A 16732-nucleotide genomic window follows, 5' to 3' on the forward strand; every position below is an offset into this window, starting at 1 on the left:
GACAAAAGCCCCTTGAATGGAAGGCCTACAGAGAAGTGAAGTTATAGATTTCTTTTTTTAGAAGAGTGAGCATGTTGAATTTTCATACATTAGAAGCAGGTAATATGCAGCCACCTAGTGCTACTTTCTCCACTTGAAGGCCTCCAGGAGGCTACCAATGCAGTCATGGCTCTCTCCCCAGCTCCGAGGTTCCTCTAGATCTGGCCTTGCCCAGCACCAGGAGACCTACTGAATCTCCCCCTCTGCTGTGCTATGTCTTCTGCGTGTTACACCTCTGCACACACCCTAACCCCCAGATCCAAATTCTACTCAACTGTTGGAACCCATCCCCTCCACAAAGTCTTTTCAGACCCATACTGTGTTCTTTCCTTCGTTACTCCTCAAATAGCCACATGATCAGCAGGTCAGAGTTGATCATTGAATCATTCTCTAAATGTTCGTGTACGAGCCTCTTTAGAATAAGGACCATGGATCATATTTTTTCTCCACCAATCCTCTTAAGTACAGCCCTGGAAATACAGTGTTTGATCAATAAATATATTTGATTACTAGTCAGTCCACAGACAGGGCAAGTTTTAGACAACTGCTTGATCTACTCAATCTTTTAGAGAAAACTACCTGCAGAAAATGAAAAGGGCTCTAAAAATCCTGAAACTACCGAAATGTGGCAGCCTGGGCCCAAAGCCACAAGCAGAGGTTTCCAGTGGTATAACTCTTCACCCTAGCTAAATTTCTAGACCCGTGAACACCCACTCGCTAGAGAGGAAAACAGATGTTAACTAAGACATACCGTCTGAAGTTGTAAGAATCTTCTTGCCTTTGGGGACGAAAGCATGCCCAGCATGACTGATAACCCAAACCGGAAAGCGTTCGTTTATTGAGGAGTACAAAGCCTTTGCAAATGGCACATAAAAGGCAGAAAAACCTGGGTTACCTAAAAAAAGAAACACAGAGTTAGCTTAGTTAAGTAAGGCAACACAGAGTTTTAGTTTCGTTAACTAAAGCAATAAACTCACGCAAGATATGCAGACTGGAAAAGAAGGATCTATTTGACCTCACGCTTTCTTCTACAAATCTACTAATATTTAGACATACAATTCAACTTTAATAGCCTTTTTATCTTAAATCTGGGAATGATCACTCAGAAAATTTCTGCTCCTGCTTTGTTCCCCAACAGTTTGAAGATGAATTCTTCCTCCCTATTCCTCAGCTTAGTAAATGGAACCATCAATCCTAAACCAAATCAATACTCAAGTCCTAACACCAGAAGTCACTCTTGGTTTCTCCCTGTTTTTCACAGCCAATTCACCAATTAGTCCTGTTAACTTTGTTTCCAAAATAGATCTCATGTCTTATGCATCTCATGTCGCTCCCTTAGTGTTATCACGGAGTTTCCTACAGCAGCCTCCTCGTGGGACTTCTATCTACTCCTGTCCGCTGGGAGCCCATTCTGCAAGGTACCCAGAGAGATACCTTCAAACTTCAAATCAACTCATAGCAGTACCCTATTTACACCCCTCTCAGTGGCTTCCCATTACCAGCCTAGTAGTCCAAGGTCATTAATCTTGTCTCGAAAGGCCTTCACGATTTTACTGTGCTCAGTTAGCAAGTTGCATGAGAACATATCAGTGTAAGAATCATTCACAAAGAGTACTTGAGGAGTCTACTGAGGTTTCGTTGTCATTTATCACAAGGACTTAGATTATAAGCAGATGTACAGTTTGACCTTTTGGGAAAAAGACATATAGACTTTTCTTGTGTATACACAGAAGGTATTTTTGACATAGGTTTGCTATAGAGAAATGGAATGAATAATGACCTTTTAGAAAAAGCGTCAATCTGATACATCTTCAGGGGGAAAAGACAGTGAGATGGGGTTTTCATCTTGCAATCATCATCTGTATAATGCTTTCACAGATACTGGTCCATTTCCATCAATGCCAATTTTCCAATCAATTTATTATTTCTTCATCCTATTAGGTTTTCTCCTCTTTGCAATTCCATAGACACGGTTTTGCTGCACTGATAAAACTTCTGCAACCCTTGTTGAAAAACACGAATTTATTTCTTCATGACCTGCCTCTGTCAGTTCCTAGACAGGCCAAGAAGCAAAGTGGTGGAGGGCACAGACTCTGGAGCCTGATTGTGTGAGGCGGAATCCTGGCTTTGCTATTTACCAAGTGTGTGACCTTCGGAAAGTCATCTAACCTCTCTGGGCCTTAGCATCTTCGTCCACAAGATGAGGATAATAATCAACTACATCGTGTGAGAACTAAGTGAACTGATGTATACAAAGAACTTAAACACCGCTTGATAGATACACAAGTGCTGCAGAAATGCTAGCTACTGACTTACCATGTCTAGCCATGATATGTAATAAATGGTCTTAGCACTCTTACTGCTATTTTACTTCTGTTGCATTCTCACCTACTGACCCAAGTTCCAAATATCTTTTTGTTACTGTACTAGTGTCATCTTTGTTAAATAGCCTAGAAACTTCCTCAAAGGCAGCAGTATGCTCTCTGGCCAGCTGAGTGGTCACAGCGCAGCTTGAGGAGGAGGAGGAGAGGAGGGGTGTGGTGTGTAGCACTGGGCTGCAACATCTGTGGTGGATGGGGACTGCATTGCTTCATGTTTTGTATCTAAATCTTCAATAAGTTTGAAATATTTTTTAGAATAAAGGACAAAGTAGCAATCCAACTTCTTTCCAAGTGATTAGCAAAGTGTCCCAAGACCATTTATAATATAATCCACTCTTTCTGCATTGATTTGAAATGTCTTTTACATTAGCTTGCTAATTCTAATTCCAAATTCTAATTCCAATTCTAATTCTAATTCCAAATAATTCCATTTATCTTTTTCCTTTTCTCCTCTGCTAGTGCCACACTGTCTTGATCACTACCTCAGTATTTATTTATATTAATTAATTAATTAATATTTATTTTATTTATATTTTAATGTTTCAGTAACTGGCAGGGCAAATCCCTTCTCTTAATTTCCACCCCCTAAATTTTCTAGGCTGATCTCATAGCCTTTAGAATTATTTTCACCAGCTTCAATTTTTAAAAATCGTTTTGGAATTCTGACTGAAATTTCATCTCATTTATACATTAATTGAGAAAGATTTGATTTTTTTACCTTACTGATTATAATTTTCTAGGAATGCATCATGTTTTACTCAAATGTTTTTGTCTCTCAGCAAAGTTTTACAGTGGTTTTCATATGGCTAGAAAATAAGTCCACATTTTATTTTAAAAAAATTATTTATCTATTTATTTGAGAGAAGGAGGGAGAGAGAGAGAGAGAGAGGAAGAGGAGGGGGAATGGGGGAAGGAGAGAAATTCTGAAGAAGATTCCCTGCTGAGTGCGGATCCTGACGCAAGGCTCGATCTCATTACCCTGAGATCAGGACCTGAGCTGAAATCACAAGTAGGATGCTCAACCACCTGAGCCACCCAGGTGCCCCTAGTCCACATTTTAAAGTTTTGTACCTTATTACATGCCAGGCAGCATTTAAGTGTTTTGCATGTACTAACTCATTTAGTCCTCCCGTAAGGTAGTACTATTCCTATTTCCATTGTCTGGATAAGGAAACTGAGGCACAAGGAAGTTAAACAGCTTGACCAAGACCACACAGATGGTAAGTGCTTAATAAATATGTGATGGCTACAAGAGGATACAAAAGAAAATAGTAATAATGAATTTTAAAAAGAGCATAAATTATCTGGCTTAGGATCTTCTGTATAACTTGCAGTTAATCTTACAAGGGCCCACAAAGTACCTGGCATTATCATTAGGGTTAATGCCTGGCAATTACTTGCATGATATCTGACACACAGTACGTGCTGAATAAATGGTAGCTATTACTGCTAGCATTATTATTACATATTTTTAAAAAATTAGTTTTATTAACATATAATGTATTATTTGCCCGAAGGGTACAGGTCTGTGAATTATCAGGCTTACACATTTCACAGCACTCACCATAGCACATACTCTCTCCAATGTCCATAACCCAACCACCCTCTCCGTACCCACTTCCCCCTGGCAACCCTCAGTTTGTTGTGTGAGATTAAGAGTCTCTTATGCTTTGTCTCCCTGATCCCATCTTATTTCATTTTTGCCTTCCCTAATCCCCACAACCTCCCACCCTGATCAGAGAGATCATATGATAATTGTCTTTCTCTGATTGACTTATTTGACTCTGTAATACCCTCTAGTTTCATCCATATCACTGCAAATGGCAAGATTTCATTTCTTTTGATGGCTGCATAGTATTCCATTGTATATATATAGGAGCTCTTCTTTATCCATCCATCTGTTGATGGACATCTATAGATGGCTATTGTGGACATTGCTGCTATAAACATTCAGGTGCACGTGCCCCTTCGGATCACTACATTTGTAGTAAATACCAGTAGTGCAATTGCTGGATTGTAGGGTAGCTCTATTTTGAACGTTTTGAGGAACCTCCATACTGTTTTCCAGAGTGGCTGCACCAGTTTGCATTCCCACCAACAGTGTAGGAGGGTTCCCCTTCTCTGCATCCTCACCAACACCTATCATATCCTGAATTGTAAATTTTAGCCATTCTGACTGGTGTGAGGTGGTATCTCATTGTGGTTTTTGATTTGTATTTCCCTGATGCCAAGTGATTTTGAGCACTTCTTCATGTGTCTGTTGGCCATTGGATGTCTTCTTTGGAGAAATGTCTGTTCATGTCTTCTGCTCATTTTTTCATTGGATTATTTGTTCTTGGGGTATTGGATTTGATAAGTTCTTTATAGATTTTGGATACTAGCCCTTTATCTGATATGTCATTTGAAAATATCTTCTCCCATTCTGTCCACGGTCTTTTGGTTTTGTCGACTGTTTCCTTTACTGTGCAAAAGCTTTTGATCTTGATGAAGTCCCAACAGTTCATTTTTGCCCTTGCTTCCCTTGCCTTTGGCAATATTTCTAGGAAGAAGTTGCTGCGGCTGAGGTTGAAGAGGTTGCTGCCTGTGTTCTTCTCAAGAATTTTGATGGATTCCTGTCTCACATTGAGGTTGTTCATCCATTTTGAGTCTATTTTTTTGTGTGGTGTAATGAAATGGTCCAGTTTCATTTTTATGCATGTGGCTGTCCAATTTTCTCAACACCATCTGTTGAAGACACTGTCTTTTTTCCATTGAAAATTTTTTCCTGCTTTGTCAAAGATCAGTTGATCATAGAGTTGAGGGTCTATTTCTGGGCTCTCTATTCTGTTCTATTGATTTATGTGTCTATATATGCCAGTACCATACTGTCTTGATGATGACAGCTTTGTAACAGAGTTTGAAGTATGGAATTGTGATGCCACTAACTTTGGCTTTCTTTTTCAACATTGCCCTGACTATTCAGGGTCTCTTCTGGTTCCATATAAATTTTAGGATTATTTGTTCCTTTTCTTGGGAAAACACTGATCGTATTTTGATAGGGATTGCATTAAATGTATAGATTGCTTTAGGTAGCATAGACATTTTCACAATATTTCTTCTTCCAATCCATGAGCATGGAACGTTTTTCCACTTCTTTGTGTATTCCTCAATTTCTTTCATGAGTACTTTATAGTTTTCTGAGTACAGCTTCTGTGCCTCTTTGGTTAGGTTTATTCCTAGGTATCTTATGGTTTGGGGTGCAATTGTAAATGGGATTGACTCCTTAATTTCTCTTTCTTCTGTCTTGCTGTAGGTGTATGGAAATGCAATGGATTTCTTTGCATTGATTTTATATCCTGACACTTTACTGAATTCCTGTACAAGTTCTAGCAGATTTGGGGTGGAGATTTTTGGGTTTTCGATAAAGTATCATATCATTGGCAAAGAGTGAGAGTTTGACTCCTCAACTTGTTTGTTGGGAGATTTTTGATGACTGCTTCAATCTCCTTACTGGTTATGGGTCTATTCAGGTTTTCTATTTCTTCCAGGTTCACTTTTGGTAATTTATACATCTCTAGAAATCCATCCATTTCTTCCAGATTGTCAAATTTTCTGGCATACAGTTGCTCACAATATGTTATTGTATTTGTATTTCTTTGGTGTTGGTTGCGATAGCTCCTCTTTCATTCATGATTTTATTAATTTGGGCCCTTTCTCTTTTCTTTTTGATAAGTGTGACCAGGGGTTTATCAATCTTATTAATTCTTTCAAAGAAACAGCTCCTAGTTTTGTTGATTTGTTCTACTGTTCTTTTTGTTTCTATTTCATTGATTTCTGCTTTGGTCTTTATTATTTTACTTCTCCTGCTGGGTTTAGGGTTTCTTTCCTGTTCATTCTCCAGCTCCTTGAGGTGTAGGGTTAGGTTGTGTACTTAAGACCTTTCTTATTTCTTGAGAAAGGCTTGTATTGTTACATACTTTCCTCTCAGGACTGCCTTTGTTTTGTCCCAAAGATTTTGAACCATTGTGCTTTTATTTTTATTTGTTTCCATGAATTTTTAAAAATTCTTCTTTAATTTTCTGGTTGACCCATTCATTCTTTAGCAGGATGCTCTTTAGCCTCCATGTATTTGAGTTCTTTCCACCTTTCCTCTTGCGATTGAGTTCTAGCTTCAGAGCATTGTGGTCTGAAAATACACAAGGAATGATCCCAGTCTTTTGGTACTGGTTGAAGCCTGATTTGTGACCCAGGACGTGATGTATTCTGAAGAATGTTCCATGTGCACTAGAAAAATGTGCATTCTTTGCTTTGGGATGGAATGCTCTGAATATATCTGTGAAGTATATCCAGTGTCACTTAAAGTCACTTAAAGTCATCCAGTGTCACTTAAAGCCTTTATTTACTTGTTAATCTTTTGCTTAGATGATCTGTCCATTTCAGTGAGGGGGTGTTAAAGTTCCCTACTATTATTATATTATTGTTGACGTGTTTCTTTGATTTTGTTATTAATTGGTTTATATAATTGGCTGATCCCATATTAGGGGCATAGATACTTAAAACTGGTAGATCTTCTTGTTGAAAAGACCGTTTAAGTATGATATAGTGTCCTTCTTCATCTCTTATTATAGTCTTTGGCTTGAAATCTAATTTATCTGATATAAGGACTGCCACCCAGCTTTCTTTTGATGTCCATTAGCATGGCATATTGTTTTCCACTCCCTCACATTAAATCTGGAGGGGTCTTTGGGTCTAAAATGAGTTTCTTGTAGACAGCATATTGATGGGTCTTGTTTTTTTATCCATTTTTTAATCCATTCATCCCTGTGTCTTTTGATTGGGGCATTTAGCCCATTTACATTCAGGGTAACTATTGAAAGATATGCATTTAGTGTCCTTGTATAAGGTGTCTGCTACTTTGTCTCTATTCCTTTCTGGTCTATTACTTTTAGGCTCTCTCTTTGCTTAGAGGATCCTTTTCAATATTTCCTGTAGGGCTGATTTGGTATTTGCAAATTCTTTTAATTTTTGTTTGTCCTGGAAGCTTTTTGTCTCTCCTTTGATTTTCAATGACAGCCTAGCTGGATATAATATTTTTGGCTGCATATTTTTCTCATTTAGTGCTCTGAATATATCATGCCAGTCCTTTCTGGCTTGCCAGGTCTCTGTGGATAAGTCTGTTGTCAATTTAATATTTCTACCATTGTATGTTACAGGACTTTTGTCCTGAACTGCTTTCAGGATTTTCTCTTTGTCACTAAGACTTGTAAGTTTTACTACTAGATGATGGGGTGTGGACCTATTTTTATTGATTTTTTGAGGGGGCTCTTTGTGCCTCCTGGATTTTGATGCTTGTTCCTTTGCCATATTAGGGAAATTCTCTACAATAATTTGCTTCAATATACCTTCTGCCCCTCTCTTTCTTCTTTTTCTAGAATCCCAATTATTCTAATATTGTTTCATCTTATGGTATCACTTTTCTCTTGAATTCTCCCCCTGTGATCCATTAATTGTTTGTTTCTCTTTTGCTCAGCTTCTTTATTCCCCATCATTTGGTCTTCTTTATCACTAATTCTCCCTTCTGCCTCATTTATCCTAGCAGTCAGAGCCTCCATCCTTGATTGTACCTCATTAATTCCTTTTTTGATTTCAGCTTGGTTGTTAGATTTTAGTTATTTCATTTCTCCAGAAAAAGCTTATATTTATCCAGACAATGTTTCTCTAACATCCTCCATGCCTTGTTGGAGCCCAGCTAGCTCTCTGAGAATTGTCATTCTGAACTCTAGTTCTGATATATTACCAATGTTCATATACATATTACCAAGGTCCCTAGCCATCGGTACTGCCCCATGTTCTTTTTTTTTTTGTAGTGAGTTTTTCCACCCTGTCACTTTACCCAGATAAGAATATATGAATGAGAGAGTAAAATACTAAAAGGGTGGCAAAGACCCCAGAAAATATACACTAACCAAATCAGAAGAGACCTGAAACTGGGGGGAGAAGTAAAGGGGAATAAATAAATTAAAAAATATATGTATTAGACTGGTGAATAGAACAGAGTCACCCACTTGATGTTGGGTGTATTCTGGTCTCTTTTAGAAGAAACTATCTCCCAAAATCCAAAATTTTAAAAAAATTTTAAAGAACGAAAACCTTATATATATACAAAAATAAGGGGAAACACGATGAAGTGATGAAATATGACTGTAAAGATGAAAATTAAAAGATTCTAAAAGAGGAATTGATAAGTTGGTTGGAAAAAGAAAAAAAAAGCAGAGAGAATGTGATCAGGCTGGAGCTAGATTTAGGGTATATTTTGATTTATTAGAAGAAATTATATATCCCAAAAATTTAAAGAAAAAAAACCCTATATGTATACAAAAAATAAGGTTAAATACAAAGAAAAGATAAAATATGACTATAACAATGAAAAATTTAAAAGATTTTTAAAAAAAGTATTGATAAGATAAAATAGTTAAACAATGTTAAAAGAGCAAAGAGTAAAAGTTAAAAAAAATAGAATGAGAAAAAATAAAATTAGAAAAATTTAACTTTGCAAGACTAAAGATTATGCAAAAAAAAGTCATAAATTCTATGTGTTGCTTTCCCCTAGCTCTGGAGTTTGGCAGTTCTCGTTGCTTGGTGAACTTGGGTCTTGGCTGGATATTCTTGCTGATCTTCTTGCGGAAGGGCTGTTGCAGTGTTTCTCTAATGTCTTTGCCTGAGGTGGAATTGCACCACACTTGCCAGGGGCCAGGCTAAGTAATCTGCTTCAGTTCACTCTTGGGAACTTTTGTTCCCTGAATGCTTTCCTTATAGCTTTGGAGGACAGGAATGAAGATGGTGGCTTCCCACTCTCAGGCCCAGAGGAGCCCAGAACTCCGAGCCCCACTCCTCAGTGTGCCCTTGGAGAAAAGCACTCAATCCCTCCCATCTCCCTGGTTTCCGGCTGTGCTCTGTGCTAACCTGGTCTGTGCCCAAGCATTTCTATTTCTGGCCCATGGCCCCATTTGGAGTCTCCAAACCCAGCAGATTCCTGCTGTGCATTCCCACCCCGCTCCTCCTGGAGGAGGAAGCGGGGGGGTTTCCCTGAATCTGCCATGTGTGGGGTCCCTGCTTGAAGAGCCGTGGCCCGACTGCCCCAGATCATGATTTAAGGTAACCCGGAGCTGAAAGCCCCATCCTCAGCTCTGTCTCTGCAGCCAGCTTTCCTGCTTCGATATCTGGGAGCTCTGTCCACTCAGACACCCCCAGTCTTTCTGTGACCCTGCAGGTCCTGAGATCACACTGTCCCCGTGAGGGCTCCACCCCCACTTAGCCTCTGGAGTGAAATTCCTCTGTGGAGCAGACTTCTAAAAGTTCCGATTTTGTGCTCCGCTGCTCCGCTGCTTGCTGGGAGCCGGTCCCTCCCCCCATGGTCTATCTTCCTGTTGCTTAGAATTCACTTCTCCACATATCCTTCATTCCAGAAAGTGGTCGATTTTCTGTTCCTAGAGTTGCTGCTCTTCTTCTCTTCTACCTCCTGTTGAGTTTGTACGTGTTCAGAATGGTTTGATAACTATCTAGCTGAACTCCTGGGATCTAATGCTATTTCAGTTTCCTACTCCTCCGCCATCTTGCTTCCTCTCAGCAAAATACACATCTACATATTTATTTTTTATTGAATAAATTTGACATGTGACATTCTGTGGTTTAAGGTGTATAGTATGTGAAAACTGGTTTCAGAAGAATCCATAGATAACAACTATATAATTCAGATGCAATAATTATGATGAGTTATAATATGAAACTGAGAGTACTAGCTAACGAACTGCTATAGAACAATGTTTTCTCCCTATCTCTGGGTTCTGAGTTCTTTCCCTTAATAACTATAAGATCTTAAGCAAATCCCTTGAAGCTTTCTTTTTCACCATTTTATCATCATTAAGTAAATGATAATGTCAACTACTCCATGTTCATTTCACTCTAGTCAGTGCTATAGCTTCATCTGTATATTCTTTTAGTTATCAATTACTCACTGAGCAGTTACTACATGGAAGTCATGGTGTCAGGCACAGGACAGATAAAGGTCTTTTTGTAATTCATATTCTAGTAGGAAATATATACACATAGCTAAGTAAGTAAATAAGATAACTCAAGAGTGAGACAGCTTCTATGAGGAAATAAAGAGGATTGTGTGATAGAGAAGGGAAGAAATTAGAGTGGCCTGAGAAAAATGTTTGAGGAGGAGGTGGCATTTAGCTAAGACCCAAAAGATGAAAACAAATCACCCAGACCAGGACAGGGCTTAGAACAGGTGCAAAGGCCCTCAAGCAATGAGGAGTTTGCCTCTAGAAGAAACAGAAGAGTCCACAATGGCCAGTAAGTATCATGAAGATTCAACTTACAACTGAGATAGAAGTGGAAAATGTAACACAAATGATTTAAATGTCATTGCATACTTCACCATTACACATTATGAGCCACGAACTTAACTTCTTAGTTAGAAACCACAAAAGATTGAAAAGGGTCTTTTCTGCAACTAAAATCAGACATACACACACATGCATGTATGTATATTTGTATCTTCAGAAGTAGGGATGTTTGAAAACATTCTAATATAAAAATGATAGTAAAACACTCTATTGAATCATATCAAAATGGGTTATTAACACATACTTGGCTGAGCGTATGGTCAAATGCCTGAGCAACATAGAGGCTGTGGTGACCATCACTAGACCCTAACTGGCAATACACTCTAACTATTCAACATGGTAATTGTAGACCTATGCCTTCCAGTTAGTTAATCTTGTAGAGGACAAAACCACCACATGTGAAGTTAATGTGGCACGGCACCTATACAGAAGGCTGTCATGGGGAAGGAACTCCAGGCTTCCCTATGGAGACTTGTCTGTTCCATTTCCAACCACTGTACTCCACACAAGACACATTACATGACTCTATTATACCCAGATGACCACTTGAGAGTTAGAATGACTCAATATGTTCTAGAGTGAATTCTCAAGTTGGCTCCCTTTGCTCATTTACCTATTTATAGAAAGTCCAAGGATACTGCTACTTAACAAAAACTCTTAAAACACAGGTTCCCTGGAAAAGATGAAATTAAAAGTTGCTCCATCTGCAGATTCTACTAAATCCCTTCTCATTATCATTACTAACTTAAAAGGGATTGATTAATTTTGTTAGCTGCAAATATAAAATGGTTTAAAATGAAACGCCCTATCAGTCTGTCAGAGATAGACTAAACATGATGTCTTTAGTGGCTTAACAATCCTTGAAATACTGTCACCCTAATTTCCCCAACAGTATAAACAGACTCAGCCCAAATACAAAATACAGTTTTGGGTTCCAAAACTAAGGAGCAGCACCAGCCTACAGGTTCCATGAACTCCAAGAAAAAGGGCCAAGGGCAGCAATGAGAATAGAAGGGCAAACATGAAAGAACACTAAGAAACCAAGTATCATCTGAAAATGTCAAAGCACTCTAAAACAGTGACACCATAAAACAACAAATGTTTTAAGTTTCCCTTTCTCCACCAGGTCTTCGCCAAATGCTCCCTGTTTCTTCCTCTTCATCGTTTGTTAGACCCTGCTCTCCACTATAATGGACTCTTCCTTTCAAGCCTGTGCAGAAGAGCAGGCACTCTTCTCTAACACCCTTATGCCTCAAGGAGAGCAAAGACTTTTGCGACAGAGGATTCCCCACCCCGAGTGCAATACAAGTAAGTGAATGAGACCTCTGATGGGGAAGCACAGGGAGCAACCAGCTCCGCTTACCAATCCATTTTACTCTAACAACCTCTCCTCCTCCACTTTCATCTATCAACGGTTTAGTCGTTCTCACACATTCCCTGAAAACCTTGACCCTTAAATGATAGTCTCGCTTGCCATTACATGTCAGGAGATTTCGAAATCCAGGTGGATTCACGGAGCCAACACCTTTGTCCCATAACTCATTACCTTAATCAAATTTGAAGAATGTCACCTACATTAAGCTTACCCAACGAGCTATGCCCCAGATCAGTGGTGCGTGTATCACAATCCTCTGGAGGGTTTGTTAACGCAGAGGCTGTTACATCCCCAGAGTTTCCGGTTCAGAAGATCTAGAATGGGGCCCAAGAACCTGCATGTCTAGGGAGTTCTCGGTTGATACTGCTGGTCCCAACCCCAGCTTAAAGAATCACAGGCTTAGCTTTTCTCATTACTCAGAAATGGTTAACATTCAAACCATTCTCACTCTGACAGGCCTTCTACTCTTCGAGATCTCACTCCCAATACATCTGCTATCCCATCCCAGTGCAGCTCAAAGTCTGCCTATTTGTTTTTGGTTGATAATTCCTTTCATCCTACGTATCTGCTGTTCTCAGTGCTGACCGCTTTCCTCAGGGCCCTTAGCTACCCTTTGTCACATTTATTCTCAACAGATGACCTCGTCTCTTAATTAGCAGAGAAGACAGAGCTCAGGAGGCAGAAACTACTTTATTCCCTCTGACATGCCTTCATGCTTCTCCACTTCAGTAACTAACTTCACCTCCTTCATGCTAGCCTCAGAAGATTCTGGCATCTCCAGTCTAAGACGACATTTCTGCTTACCTTCTCAATCCTATACTCTGCCCTGGCCTCAAATCTCTGCTCCATCAAACAGCATGTGTCATGCCTCGAACTTCAAACTCTCCCTTGCTGCTAGCAAAGCATATGTATTTTTAATTTTGGTAGATATCAATAGACTGCTTTCCAAAAAGACTTTTACATCATGGCAGGAGACTGGAAGTTTTACTTCAAGAAGAGGTGAAACGGAAGAGGAATCTTGGATCAGGAATTTTGGCCAGCTGCAAACAGAAGCACTTTACCAAGAAGGGGTCAGATTAAGTGTTACTAAACGCCAAAACTCCCAACCTTCTTTCTCTTGTTCAGCCCTGAATATCAGCAAACAGGCTTCCACTCAAACTGGATACTGGAAGATTCCTTCCTGGAAGAACTGAATGGCCCAAGAAACAGCTGCAGATACCGAAAGCTGGAAATTCTCCAGTAAAATCCTGGGTCCCTACCCAATTACCCTAGCATGAGGATTCCTAGGGTGACCAGCCATCCTGTTTTGCCTAGGGCTGTTGTGATTTTAGTACCAGAAACCATGTGTCCTGGAAAATCTCTCAGACTATGACGGTTGGTCACTCTAGGTGCAACCGTGGACAAGCATCAACACTGAAGACAAAGACTTCAATTAGCTGTTTATGTCTTCCTCTGAAAAATGAAACATTTGGTAGTGCATACTAAAAACTCTAAGAATGCAAGAAGCCAAAAGAAATGATAATGCACCCATGAAACAAGAATCTATAAAAAAAAGAAAAAAAACATAGCGTTTAGAATTGAAGTGTATGAGTTTTTGGCTTAAAAGGGTCCACTAAAGCCTACAGTGGATAAAAAGCACCCATACCAAGGTGCTTTTCCTATAAAATTTCAGACTCTTACAACAAAGAAAAGATCTAAAATGTTCTGCCTTGCAGGGGAGCTTCAAATACAAAAGATCTAATATCAGAATGATATTGAGACTTCTCAAAAGCATCTCTGAACCCTAGAAAACAGTTAAAACACCCTCTAAACTGTCAGGAAAAATGATCTGCATCCTAGAAGTCTAACACATTTTCTGACACGATAGATCTTTAAAAGATTACTTCCCAAGCACTCCTTCTCAGGAAGTTCCTAGAAGATGTGCTTAAGCAATAAACCAAAAAATAAGAAAATATGGGATCCAGGAAATGGAATCTAACCCAGGAAGAAAGTGAAAAAAAATCCCCAGGATGGCCTGTACAGCAAACCCACAGGTCAGTCAGTCCAGACTGGAGCCAAAGAACAGAGTTCTGTGAGGGATAGCTCCAAAGAAAGAAAAAAACAAGACCTGACTGATTACTCAAACGCAGTAAGAGGATTTTTTCCCCATTTCCTAGAGAACAATTTTAGGATAAATTAGTGATTCAAAAATATAAAACTATGCAAAAAAGACAATCATTGACCTAGGGAGAACAAACAAGAAAAAATGTACAAGAAATGTGGTGTGCCTGGCTGGCTCAGTCAGTTAAGCATCTGCCTTGGGCTCAGGTCATGATCCCAGGGTCCTTGCGTCAGACTCCATGCTCTGGGGAGACCCTGCTTCTCCCTCTCCTCCCTGCTCATCCTCTTTCTTGCTATCTCTCTCTCTCTCTCTTAAATACATAAAGTTGTTTAAAAAAAAAAAAAAGAAAGAAATGCAATCATAATAGTCCATTGACTTAGCTATATATGGTACGATCATATTTACAGTTTTACTTTTGATCTTTCCAGGTGATATAAATATGTTCTAATCCACAATTTTATTTATTTATTTATTTAAGATTTTATTTATTTATTTGACAGAGAGAGATCACAAGTAGGCAGAGAGGCAGGCAGAGAGAGAAGGGGAAGCAGGCTCCCTGCTGAGCAGAGAGCCCGATGCGGGACTCGATCCCAGGACCCTGAGATCATGACCTGAGCCGAAGGCAGCGGCTTAACCCACTGAGCCACCCAGGTGACCTAATTCACAATTTTAAAAGAACTCTGAATACCTACAAGCAAGCATCTACCCCTACCTAACATTCTATTGTTAGTGATCCAGCAAAAGTCACAAGTGATCCAGCTGCCGAATCTCAGGATAAATAAAGGTTCTACAGTAAACCTAATCATCTTGGAATGAGGCAGAAATAACTGTGATGAAAACTGTCAAAAATGTAATAATTTTAATACTCTAAATACTAAGAAATTTATTTATTTATTTATTTATTTATTTTTAAAGATTTTATTTATTTATTTGAGAGAGAGAGAGAGCATGAAAGGAGAGAGGTCAGCAGGAGAAGCAGACTCCCCACTGAGCAGGGAGCCCTATGTGGGACTCGATCCTGGGACTCCAGGATCATGACCTGAGCTGAAGGCAGTCGTTCAACCAAATGAGCCACCCAGGCATCCCCCCGGCGCTTTTTTTTTTTTTTTTTAAAGATTTTATTTATTTATTTGACAGAGAGAGAAAGAGATCACAGCAGGCAGAGGCAGGCAGAGAGAGAGGGGAAGGCAGGCTCCCCGCTGAGCAGAGAGCCCGATGCAGGGCTCGATCCCAGGACCCTGAGGTTATGACCTGAGCCGAAGGCAGAGGCTTAACCAACTGAACCAACCAGGTGCCCCACTAAGATATTTTAAAAAGTGGATTACAAAACTATATGTATAGTATACTTCCAATTATGATTTAAAATATATATAATAGACAACATAACATACATAATATAAAAAGTGGATTACAAAACTATATGTATAGTATACTTCCAATTATGATTTAAAATATATATAATAGACAACATAACATACATAATATAAAGCCCAGCCACTGAAGGACAAAGAGTAGTTGTTACCAATGATTTGAGTGATTTTATTTCCTTCCACACAGTTTTTTATAATTTATCAATTTCTCTTTAAAATCTGAAAAATTTACTATATCTACAGTAAGACGCCTTATCCAGATTTTTAAACTTACCTGTAATAATAAAAATAAGCAGCTTAGGCTTGTTGGCTCTTGGCTCATTGAAGAGGTTAGTCCAGGGCCCACATTTTAGGACCTGGGTTTCAACTCCACAGCATAAAATAAATTCTTCATGCACAGGAACTTCTTCCTTGATTTCCGAGTCCATTTCTAAATAAGAGGGGTAAAAACAATATAGTGAGTTGCTAAAAGGTAAAGCTTTGAGCCAAAGGCAATATTCAAGATTTTTTAAAAAGGCAAATTTCAGTACATACAAGCAAATACAGGAGGTATAAGACCAGTCAGCTATTCTGGATTATAGGATGACGCACACGCACAAAATTAAATGAACCACAAGAGTAAGGAGAAACAGGGAGACGTGTCTTCAGTGAACTGAAAGACTCAACGGGAGTGTGAGCCAAGGTCAGGTTAGCCAGCGGGGCTGCCTAACATCCTGCAGTGCTGAGGGTAGTGCTTGCACCGAAGAATTAACTAGCCCAAAAGGTCAATAGCACCAAGATTGAAAAAAATACCCTGCTCTAGTGCTAAGGTGCCTACAGGATACAGCTTTCTCCAGCATTTAGCTGGTCCTTCTCTAGCTCTCTGCTCGGGCAGCAACGGCAGTAACACAGTCAGAGCCCCAGGGAACACAGGTGTGTACCTCAGACCAGGGGGCTGCTCCCTGCCCGCTCTGCTCAGCCCACGGGCACACTAAAGAACTAGCTACCCGACCCTGGTCCCACATAGCAGCCTGGAACTGCCTTGCCCAATAGAGCTCGGAGTTGCTTAAGAGGGAAACTTCTGTAACATTCCATTC

General features: G+C 39.5%; 1 protein-coding gene across 4 annotated transcripts in view; it reads right to left on the reverse strand.

The window, feature by feature from the left end:
• The window catches only part of LDAH (lipid droplet associated hydrolase), a 108828-nt gene that overhangs the window by 78535 nt on the left and 13561 nt on the right, over positions 1–16732 (reverse strand). For 3 of the 4 annotated variants that reach the window (XM_082744210.1, XM_082744211.1, XM_082744213.1), the window contains exons 2-3: positions 15931–16086; positions 791–934 (exon numbers count right to left, since the gene is read on the reverse strand). In XM_082744210.1, coding sequence (XP_082600336.1) covers positions 791–934; positions 15931–16084 — 298 coding nt within the window. In that variant the 5' untranslated portion in view covers positions 16085–16086. Of the gene's footprint in view, positions 1–790; positions 935–15930; positions 16087–16576; positions 16643–16732 lie in introns of those variants that run through there. The other variant, XM_082744212.1, reaches the window with a different exon arrangement.

This window comes from Mustela nivalis (genome assembly GCF_964662115.1).
Source record: "Mustela nivalis genome assembly, chromosome: 8".
Classification (NCBI taxonomy): Eukaryota; Metazoa; Chordata; class Mammalia; order Carnivora; family Mustelidae; genus Mustela; species Mustela nivalis.